The sequence below is a fragment of the Ahaetulla prasina genome, chromosome 1, assembly GCF_028640845.1.
Source record: "Ahaetulla prasina isolate Xishuangbanna chromosome 1, ASM2864084v1, whole genome shotgun sequence".
NCBI classification, from domain to species: Eukaryota; Metazoa; Chordata; class Lepidosauria; order Squamata; family Colubridae; genus Ahaetulla; species Ahaetulla prasina.
In genome coordinates, this window is record NC_080539.1 from 238773746 (window position 1) to 238785844 (window position 12099).

General features: G+C 34.3%; 1 protein-coding gene across 1 annotated transcript in view; it reads left to right on the forward strand.

The window, feature by feature from the left end:
* DARS1 (aspartyl-tRNA synthetase 1) overlaps window positions 1-12099 on the forward strand; it is a 59319-nt gene that overhangs the window by 5659 nt on the left and 41561 nt on the right. The window contains exon 4 of the mRNA XM_058193851.1: window positions 5426-5528. Coding sequence (XP_058049834.1) covers window positions 5426-5528 — 103 coding nt within the window. The remainder of the gene's footprint in view (window positions 1-5425; window positions 5529-12099) is intronic.

The window sequence follows — 12099 nt, forward strand, 5'->3', positions numbered from 1 at the left end:
GTTTAAAGAAATGGGAAACTCTGGAACAAATTGAGCTTTCATGTTGTGCAAATGCAAATGCTTCAGTTCAGTTCTTTAAAGAAAAAAAATCTGCTTTTAACAGTGACCTCAGAGGAAGTTCTCAGTCTGAGCTCAATACTGTGTCTTATGCAGACCCACCTGCCTGTCATTTTTCTTCACTATGGAAACAGGTTTTTTTGGACATCTGCTTCTAGCACACAAACTTTAAATATGTTTGACATCTTTAGGTGACTTTTGAAACTAACAGTTGTGTTGATCAAAGTTTATTTCCTCTGTAGACAAAAACAGTATTATATAAGATCACAGTAGTTAGGACAAAAGCCTGTTGCTTTTTTAAAAAAAAGCATTTTAGTGATGCTGGAAACGATAAACAGGGTTGCACATTATAGTTCTATAGTAAATTAGATCAAATGATATATTTTTTGTACCACTAATTCTGTGAAAATCATATTGTTAATCTCCCCTCTGAAAAGTAGGATACAAACGAATGTTAAGAGCATTCATGCTGTGACTCATCAAGACTGTGAACAGAGCCAGCCACTGTCAGTTCACATTCGTGTATTGTGACACTAATTTTGCTCTTAGTAATTGGATTGGTTAGTGCCATGTTCATTATTCCAAGTCTAAGATTTTACCATTTGAGATTTCCAATAGGTAGATCCTAGTAAGCAGTTGGAGAAAAAAGGAATTCCCCTATTTTCTTGGTATTAGCCATAATACTGTATCCTGAACTGCTGGACTGATAATAACTGAGAACTTTAAGATTGAGTCTCCTTTGGGTTCCCTTAGTCTCCCTTAGTTTTAGAGCTACTATCAATTTCTGCAAAAGCTGATTCACAATTTTAGGAAATGCATCTCTTTAACAAAACTTATTAAAACAGGTCAAGGAAGTTGAGTAATTCCTAGAATTATAGAGGTGTTGTATATTTATATGTAAATAGGTTTGTTCTTCAATATCTTCTTTGATTTCATCCTGGTGCTAATTATTTTCTGTTAAAATTCTGTTGATGAATAAGCATACCAATTCAGTACAGGTAGTCCTTGACTTACAACCATTCTTTTAGTGACCTTTCGAAGAACAGCATTCAAAAAAGTGACTTGTGACCATTTTCGCACTTATGAGTGATGCAGTTCCCCATGGTCACAAGATCAAAATTTCTATGCTTGGCAACTTGCATGTATTTATAAAGGCTGCAGTGACCCAGGATCATGTGATCACCTTTGCAACCTTCTGACAAGGAAAGTCAATGGGGAAGCCAAATTCACTTAAGAACTATACTACTAAGTTAACAACTGCAGAGATTCATTTAACAACTATGGCAATTTTTCAACTTTTGTGACTTTTTTTGTGGAAAACTTTTTAAAATAACATGAAAATAACTTTGATTACTCTTTGGAAGATTTGGTTGTCCTTCCTTCAGTGTAGTAGAATAATAATCCATAGTCAAGATAATTATTAAAATAAAAGTTTGGGATTTTTTATTTTTGCTTTTAGTAAGTTTTTATTTGGAGTTAAGGTCATGAGCCTCCATTGTGCAATTAAGTACTATAATAGTGAAGTGAAAGTTTAGAACCCATATTATGATATTTTGATTTAACTAATAACTAAAAAGTTGATTTATCAACAGAAGGCTCATCGGGCTTACGTATTTCTCAGTTTTATTATGTATTCATAGATTGGAAAATAGTTTAAGTGATATCCTGCTTTTTACAAAGGTTTATCTTGGAATAGATTAAAGTATAAAGCAGAAATTGTTAAAACAATATAATTAAATAATCAGTGAAGATGATCTAATAATGTGGCATTCTTCAAAAAGAATGAGGTTTTAAGGTGCTACAAATTAAAAGAAAGTCAATGCAGATTATAAAGCATATTGACGTACTACAACTTAATAACTGGACAATAACATTCAGTTCCAAGTTGAAATAGGAAAGTCTTGACAAAATGTTAATGTTAAAAGCCTTATAGCATAATTCATTAAGATGTGGGTTGCTCTGATGCAAGAGGACTTTCAACTAACAAATCATCAAGATTTAAAAATTGCCACTTTGCTCTCATGGAATATCAAATAGAATATCAAAGCTTGATCAAGGAGTACATCTTGATTCATATCCCTACTAGATAGACCAGATCTGGAAACTGACTCCACAGGAAGACTAGAATTGTATTTTACTGAGACATACAATACTGTAGTAATAAAATCTTGCAAGTCTGCCTGGGTTTCTCCTTCCCTTTCTCTTATACCCTAGGGAGTCAAGAGGAGCCAGTCTTTCATGCCTCCCTAGTCTCGGTGCATACTTCTGCACCTGTTACTGTCTTAACAGCTTCCGGTTGGTTTCCCCAAGGTGACCCTCTATAAAAATCGTAATTACTTCTTTAGGGGAACTGTTAACAGGTCAATAAAGTCCTGTTCTGTCCTATTCAAAGTCATAAAATAGACATCATAAGCATTTTTTATTGTCCTGATTTTTTTATTTTCTTCCCAATTGCTCCCTCACAGCATCTCTCAGTAGACATTACTATTGGAGACAAGGGAGAATTATATAATATATAAGGGGCGTGCATAAGAGCACCAGCGTGCCTACCGTCCCTGTCCTAATGTTCCCTTTATTTGTATTTATTTTATGTATTCAAATCATGCTTATGCTTATATATATTATCTAATACTTACTTGATAAATAAATATATAATATAATATAATATAATATAATATAATATAATATAATATAATATAATATAATATAATATAATATAATATAATATAATGCAATTTAAATGCTGTAGGATTGAAGGTAGTCTAGTTCACTATTCTGGAAAAATATTCTTCTCTGTACCACCATGTTCCATTGAATGGAGTTGTTTCAGAAAGGGAACATAGTGGATGTTTGCAAAAGCTGCCATAGGAGTGACCTCTGTGACACAAAATGCCTTAGAATGAAATCCTAGACATAATTCTGTCTGATACAAAAGACTTTAGTGCACCAATCCATACCCTCATATACTTTCAGTTAGATTATTGTACTTTGCTTTTTGTGAGTCTTCCATAAACATAGTTTGGAAACTTCAAATGGTATTAAATACAATAACTGGAATTAATATTTATGATTATGCTAGTAATATTGTTCGTTGGTTCCCAGTATGTTTGAGGACCAATTCAGAGCTCTTGTATTGATTTACAGATTTCTTCATAATGTTGAGTTTATAGTATCTGAATAAATGTCTCTTTTCATATGTTTCTATATTATTTCTATATAGTAGATAGATGCAGGTCAAAGAGAGTCTTGGAAGTTCATAAACTGGGCTTGTTTCACAAGGGGAGGAAACCATTATTCTTAAAATACATATATCAGTGTTCAACTAGGAGAGGCAATGTGGATATTTGATTTTTTTTTCTTTTTATGCATATTTTTGTCTTAGCTAGTTTGCTTTGTTTTTGTATTTTTTTGCAGTTTATATTTTAATCTTTTGAGTAAAAATTATATATAAAAATATATTATGGATTAGGGTTAATTGCAGGTTTATATTTAAAAATTAATTGAAAATGAATTTTAGAAACTCCTTTTAGTACAATATCTGTTCTGTTATATGGCATAACTTACAACTAACCTACAATAAGGCATTAACAGAAAATTACCAAAATATTATTTATATTGTTATTATTCTACTAAGTATTATTATTAGAAAAAACAAAGCACAATGAAAGACACAAAGAATCACATCTTTGGCTGGTATTCTTTGAAAATTTGAATTCTAGCCAGGAATTTAGGAATTATCCAAGTAATATTATAAGATATAACATGTTCACATTATTATTATTATTTACAAATATGTAGCTGATATAGTACAAATATTTAATTCTTGTAAAATATATTTAATCTGTTTTAATTTTACCCACTGCCAATAACTGTTGGAATGACTGCAAAATTTTTCCATAACCTATCTGTTTTGAATGTTAATCTCTGTATTTCATCTTTTCCCAGTTCTTTTTTCCTTGATTCTTTTGTTCCCAGGCTTAGCTATAACTCTTAATTACTCTTTTTAATTATTGTTACATCAGGTATATTGTGTTGTAGAAGACGATCAGTTTGTAAGTGAAAATCCCACAAAAAATTTAGCATAATTTTCAAGTGCTTGCTCAATTTTGTGATCATAATTCCTTTAATGTGTAACTTTATTTTTTTGTACAGATGCTCAAGAATCATAGTGACTATTCTGTCAAGATGTTGTTTGAGCTGTGTTGCTACATCCACTAATTATATGATCTTTGGTTTTGTTTTTCTCTTCATAAATTATTTATTTGCTATAGTCGATACACGTTAAATATTTGATTTCATCTTTTTTGTTTGTGATTTTTATTTATTACCATTACTTGAAACAAGTATACCATATGCCAAGATTCCTTTCTGAAACCAAATCTGTCAAAAGAGACATTGGTAAGAGAAAGATTAGAGTATTTTTAACCCAATTAGCAATCCAGATTAAGCTACCTGCTTATAGAGCTTGATTCACAATTATGACGCCATTTTTGTACTGGGCAACCAGGAAGAAATGGTAGATTAGTTGGAGAAGGCAGAACTACAGATGCTGAATGTCATTTTTGACATCTTGGAATAGCCAAATTAAAATGATAAATGCTCATCCATAAATGCTCCAGTAGGGTACTGGAGAAAACCTATAGAAAGCCAGCCTTGGAGGCTTTGCTTGACATTGCCACTGCTACCGCTCTACCTGAAGTAAATTATAGTCTAGCAAAGAATGGGCATGAATCTGCAACCTGTAGCCTTTAGTTCTAATTGTGGTTTAAAATATCTACAAAGCATCTGGTTGCTTAACTCTGGATTAAAGAAGTAACCGAAAAAGCATCTGTGTTTGTTCAGTGTCTGTCTTCTCCCTTCTGTTCAATAATATTTATCAAGTGCTTTGAACGTGCCAAATTAAGTCAAAAAGGTAAAACCACTGACATGGATTAGAAACCTCAGAATCAGCCTATTCTGCTTTGAACCTTAGTTACCTTAGATCTAGAGGTATTGCCTTGCTTTGTGTATCTTCATCTAAAATGTTTGCATATCTTTACAAATAAGTAACTACATTATTCTTTACATCATATTTTTATCATTTAGCAAAGGTAAGTCTGACCTTTTTTCTGAAATGTTGTATATACTATCCCATGTTATTTTTTCCCCCTGAAGGACAGTTTCCTTTAACAAAAATAAGAAAAATAAATTCAAGATTATTGTGGTGGAAAAGCCGCAGCAAAGACTATGTCTGTGATTGTACTTTGCTTTATACGTCTAAAGCCTGATATTAAAGGAAGAGACCATATATTTTTTTAAATTCATTCAGAAACTTCCCATGTAATTTGTCTTGGAAACACTTGCATTATTTCTTCGTCTTTCTTTTCAGGAAAACAGTGTTTTTTAGTCATACGTCAGCAGCAGTTTAACATCCAGGCTTTAGTGGCTGTGGGAGACCATGCAAGTAAGCAGATGGTAAAGTTTGCTGCCAAGTAAGTAAGCAATTATATCCTGTTACCAGAGTGGACAATTGTGGGAATTCTGGCTCCCCGGGGGTTGGGACCCTTTTCACACATTAACATCAATGCTGTACTTGTTTTTTAAAAATGTAGGTATTTAAAATTTGTGAGTTCACTATAACATTGAACGCCTTAACATTTACAAAAGACAAAATGGAACCCAGGCCTGAAATTCATTCTGAGCTGCTAAAGGGACATTCTTTGCACAGACAGTTCCCATTTATTTCAGCTAGCTAACAAAACGATTGGCAAGTTCAGCTCCGAGACGTTCTTTTCTTGGATGTCTCTGTGTCTCTGTGAACTCAGTCTCAACCTTTTTTTTCCTTTTAAGTATCAATTCCTAGCTATGCGATGTATTTCATCTTGTCTAAAGAGCAAGGGCAAATTAAAAAGTATTTGGAAGTTCAGCACTGCGAAAGCAAGGGAAAGCATTAAGAACTTAATTTACATTCCATTAATTGGTCTCACTGGTGCTTAATCTTGTTCTGTGTAGGGTTTTTTTTCCCCCTCATCAAACATTTTCCTAATAGTAATTGACTCTGTTTCTGTTTTACCAAAATGGAGTGCAATCAATGTGCTCCTCCTTTTTGTAGATGTCTTTAAAATTTTGGCCTGATGCTGTGACAGTTCCTTGGTTTACCAAAGTAATCTGGCTGGATGACTTTGAGCCAGTCAACAATCCTCACAGGATTGTTGTTGTGGGGAAAATAGGAGGAGGAAGGTGAGCTTGATAGGTTTGCCGCCTTGAGTTATTTATAGACAATAATAAAGGCAGGATACAAATCAAATAAATAAATAAAATCTGGAAACAAGGACAGAGAGCAAGGTTTCCTTGAAACAAACTAAACAATGGACCAGAGTACTTCTATTCTAGACTTGCTTTTAGAACTGTTTAAGTCTGAGTCTGTTTCCTGATATTTACATTAAACGTGAGAATGAGAAAGGGAGTTGGGTGTTAAGGAGTCTTTTTGTTCTAAGATGAATAACAAAATGGACATACTTACAATTATTTACTTTTTAATTGGTAAGTTGTATCCAGATTTAAGGATTACCGGTACTTCAGCGATTAAAAACATACTACTACAAGATGTTTGGAATGCTGCTGTTTTCCTTTCTTTTGTCAGTAAAAGAATGAACTCTCGTGATAATCCAAGTTTTAGTAAATTGAAATCTCAGAACAGGAGCCCCACTTTTTTTTCTAGCCCTGTCCCAATTTTTTTATACTATTCAAAATTATAATGTAAGCCTAAACTTGACTTGATATTTTTTAAAAAGCCCCTTCTGAACTGAACTGAAGTAAGCAGAAATGTTAAATCTAACATTGCAAATTGCAATGTTAAATCTAACATTGCATATCACAGGGCCTCTGGTGGCTCAGACTGCTAAGACAGTCTGTTATTAACACAGCTGCTTGCAATTACTGCAGGTTCAAATCCCACCAGACCCAAGGTTGACTCAGCCTTCCATCCTTTATAAGGTAGGTAAAATGAGGACCCAGATTGTTGGGGGCAATAAGTTGACTTTGTATATAAATAGGATGAAGACTATTGCTAACATAGTGTAAGCTGCCCTGAGTCTTCAGAGAAGGGCGGGATATAAATGCAAATAAATAAAAAAAAGCCAGTAGAGACCCCATCCAGTTTGCCATTTACAGTCACCAGAGGTAGGTGTCTGTCTGTGCTCTAACTTATAGAAATATCACAAGTGTAAATAGTTCTGATGGTCAAGAAAAGAAGATGATGAGATTCGTACTTTCTGAAAAAGAAATTCCAACAGATCTAGCAATTCAAATTGATGGAGATTATTACTTTTCCTTTCTGAGATGTTCTGACATAAGGCTTCACTAGACCCAATCTGTTTAAGTATTCCCCAATCTGATGTCCTCCACATTATTTAGATACTGTTCCCACAATTTTGAAAGTATTGTGTCAGGCAGGGTTTTTTCAACTATTGTTCACGGTTGTGCACAAAATAAAAGTTCCGCATAGAGTTCTTATGGAATAACGTGTGGGGTGTCAAGTATTTAATATAATAATGTAATGAAAGCTGAATGATCCCAAGCATTTACCAGCTTTTCAGATTTCTTTCCTTGCAGTCTAAACAGGCAACAGTTAATTCATAGGACAAGAATCTTGCTTAATAATATTTAGTAGAAGAAAGGTTATGGTTACAACACAATTGCAACCAGTACCCTGTTTACAAATATAGTCTTATCTGCTTTCTTCCCATTTTTTTTTGTCTAGAGCTAAAAGCTCTATGTCTTCTTTATGAAGACGTAAAATGTTGGATCAGTTCCCTGTTTTATTAGCCCAGTATGAGAAGTAATTCATACTGCCTTGGGAAACATTGAGAATTTGTTTTTTTTACAATAATTTTATTAAGGTTTACAAATACAAAGATCAAAATCTAAACCGAATTAAAGAAGAGATAAAAACTAAAAGTGAAAAGAGATATGAAAAAAGGAAAAAAATAAATACAAGATGACTCCCCCCTTCCTCCAGGCAAGTATAAACAACCTGGATAACTTAGTATCTTGTCTTGTACTTCAGTTTAAAAAAATAGCTTCCTTATGATTCAGTCCTGGTCTAGCTGAAACCCCATTATAAATAATCAGAAATATATATATTTAATATATATATAAATATATATATTTATATATATATATATATATATATATATATATATATTTAATATATATATAAATATATATATTTATATATTTAATCCTGATCAAGCAGATTTATTTTATAACTTTTATATTTTAAAAAATGTTTCATCTTTTGTCCCATCAAATAGTGTCCCACATTGATTCCTTAACATTTTCTCTTTGTCTTCTTTCAAGAACAGCTGCAGAAGTTTCTCTTCCTCTCCTCTCCTTGGTTTCACACATTCCGTTTGTAAATCCAGATAAGAAGGCTTTCCATCTTACTCTTCTGATTTATTATTTGTATGTGCCCTTTAATTATGAAGGCATCAACTGTTTCATTTGTAAAACGGTTTTGGCATTGTTTTCCATATCTCTTATACACCAAACATTTTAAAATCCATTTTCAGATCCCCAGCATATTTCACCATATCACTTTTGAAGCAGCGTTTTTTAAAAAAAAAAACTCCAAATCCACATTCAAATCTGCCTCAATTATTCTCCTGTATCATCTACTCTACTACATATTATTTTATAAATGTTTAAACACTGCTGGAAATATTCTTTCAAGGGCAACTATCCCTTTAACTTTTCAAGATCCACATTCTATTCCTCTTTTTGCATTGGAGTTTCTTTCATCCAGGATAGAAGGAGGTTTTTCCCAGTGATGCAATACACTTGCCTTTCTGAAGGTTCTTAACTCCAAAGAAACATATAATATGCAGCTTCCGAAAGTAGTTAAGAGAGAAAATAGGCAAACCTACTACCTCTCTGAAAAGTGACAAACTGTGGCTTAGGCACGGTTCCCCCAGTCTCCAGACCTCTCAAACCAGCTGATGAAGACTGTTTCATGAAAGCTGTTTCACAATCTCTTTGTAGGGAGTTTCTGTATAGAGCCAAACATGGGTGATCCTTGTTCTCTCCTTAATTTGGAGAGGAATTCCAAGGAGCTAATCCATTCACTAGCTCCTAATTCAGCACCATTGGCTCCTCAAAGAGCAGAGCTGGTCTCAGTCTGTTGAATTTGGGACAAGGCTCTCTCTCCCACAAATGCAGTATGTGCTCTATGTAGTGTTTATAATAATAGTATTTCTTCCAAACCTGGATAAATTACCTAAAATTTAAGTAAAGTGTTTTTTCTTTGGATAATGATACGCGAACCCATTACTCAATCAAATGGACATTTATAAGAGATTTCAGTGGTGAAATCTGAACCGGTTTACTACTGGTTCGCTGGCTGCACTCATGTGCAGTGCATACGAGACACCAAATGCAAGGTGTATGCATGCAGTGCACACCAAAAGGAGGCATGGGGTAAGTAGAACAGCGCGGGTGTGTGTGTGTGATCAGCTGTGGCACGCGATCTTTTTTTTTTTTACTTTTAAAAGCATTTTTTACAACCTATTTGACTGAATAGGTTGTAAAAATGTTTTTAAAAGTAAAAAAAAAACACTGACAATCGCGCGGCTCGGCTGTGATTTTCAGAGCCTTTATTTTTTACCTTTTAAAAGCTTTTTTTAAAAGAAGCAGGAAGCGGCCAACCGGGCATTGGGTGGGCATGGGTGGAGGGGGCAGGGATTTTTGCTACCAGTTCTCTGAACCACCCGTTGCCATTGCTGCTATATTAAGTCAAGTTATATTATGGCTACAGAGACTCTAGGGTGCATTCTTTAGGTACTAGCATGACTGGAGAATTTCAGTATGGATCACTCAGATGATCTATCAGTCTTCATTCAGGATGCATCATTCAAGTCCTACACTGTATATCAGCCAAGTAATGTGACCAATGATTTACTCTAAAACATGATAATCATGAGTTGGTATCTGAGGAGCACCATTTTTTCCTCACCTCTGATCATACATATATGAGCAGTGGGCAGCTAGATACCGGTAATCTGGAGGGTTAGTCAAGGTACTAACTTTAAATGGCGATAGTCAGAAAAGTGAGGGAGAGAGTCTTACTGAAGGTTATGAGTTAACAACCAGGTTTGAATAATGAGTTAACATGTCATCTTTCCTGGAGAGTACCCTCTGGATGAGTAAGAAAGTAAGCAGTAAGTTAGTTTTGCCAGATTTAGTAACTAAACAAGAGCATGTCTTCTATCATGCTTTACTCTGGTTTGTTCAAGTTAGCTGTCTGAGACAACAGAATATAAGTTGGAGCCAATGTAGCTGCGTAAAATCCTGTTTGTTTGGAGCTGTAACGGAATAAAATTCAACTTGAGCATTCTGTATTCTGCTGGTATAAAATCTGAACTGTTTTAAGTGCTTTGGTTATAGAAAACAGAAGGAATTAGACACTAGCTGTAACCCCCTTGCTTTTCACTCTACATCTTCAAGAAAAAGTAGTGTGCAAGGGTCTACCTTCAAGTCAGACTACAGAAAATTTATCTGGGGGTTGGTGGTTTTTAAAACATTCTTGAAACTCAGAATAATTTTCAGTCGGAAATAACAACAACAAAACTTATTCTGTTCTCACCCACTGAAGTTTTCTTAAGTAAGAATCTGTTTCCAAAACATTTCTCTATTTCCCCCCTCAAAAGGGAGAAAAAAACAGAAGTGTTTTTAGATTAAGTAAATCTGGGTTGCGCAGCCCACAGGTTATAAAACAAAGAGAACAGCTCGTCTCTTTTACATTCCTTTCAATGAACACATATCCCTTATGACATTTTCTTAATGTTTTGAGGTGTGTGTGTGCGCACACACACACATACACACACACACATATATATGGGACTTTTTTTGGTGAAGCTGTTAATACCTGACTTAGTTAGGAAGTCTAAACAACATATTTGATGAACTTTGTATTGCAACCTATTTGCCAATCACAAGCCCAACTCAAACAACAACATTGTTCAGTTCTAATGTTTTACTTTACTCACAGGGATGACTGCTAGCTTGGGGGGGTGCAGTTCATGCACTTCTCCAAGAAGTTGCCAAGGGTCAGGAGTGACTCAAAGGCACTCATACACAGCCCACATGCTTTTTAATTACACTAATAATTTTAAAACAGTAAGATAAGAACATATGAAAAATGCACACACATTCCAAAGTTCAACAAATGTACCCAGATTAACATAGAATCTTTTCAATATCAAATACGCATTGAAGTTCCATACCAGCATCTCTCAGAGCATGTGCAGAGTTTACCTGCATGCCAGTATTTTGAGGGGGGGGGGGAATACAAGTAATCCCTCGGTGACCAGTGTTAAGGATAAAAGATTTAAAGTACAGGACGCATAGCTATAGATAAAAGAAATTCTTCCATTCTTTACCATAGTAGCATGTCTGGTGATTAACATCTTTTTTAAATTCTCCTTCTGTTTTTAAACACTGGCCCCTGCTGCTCTATTGGGTAAGCAGGAAAAAAAATTCAAAAGAAGCAACCTAGGCAAAAAAAAAAAATCTGTATTGTGAGAGCCACAAAGAAGTTCTGTTCTATGATGTTTTATAGAACTTATGGCTGCTTCTTAATTTTAGTTTTGATTAGTTTTCCATAAACTGGGAGAGAATAAAATTTTAAAAAATGTTAAAATGTTGTTAGCTTCTTTTTGAAGACTTATTAATACACGCATGCACGGACAAACACGCAAATGAACAACCTGGTGTTGAATTAATGAGTCTGGCTTTTCAAGCCTTTTCAAGAAACCTGCTTTGAACAGCTTATAAGAGAGAGGTTCCTATAATAAGGAAAGAAGAGTTTTGGAAGTTATGCCGCTGTGTCCATTTTTCTACAATGTTTCCTTAGCCAACTAAATAATAGTTGCTGTTTCTTAGCATTAGCATATAACCGAGAACTTTCATAACTTTGGGGGTAACTATTGGCACAGTTGCACTGAGCTGATATTATTTTGGCTTTCACACACTATGCAAATTCTGGATAATTGGTTTCTACTGCAT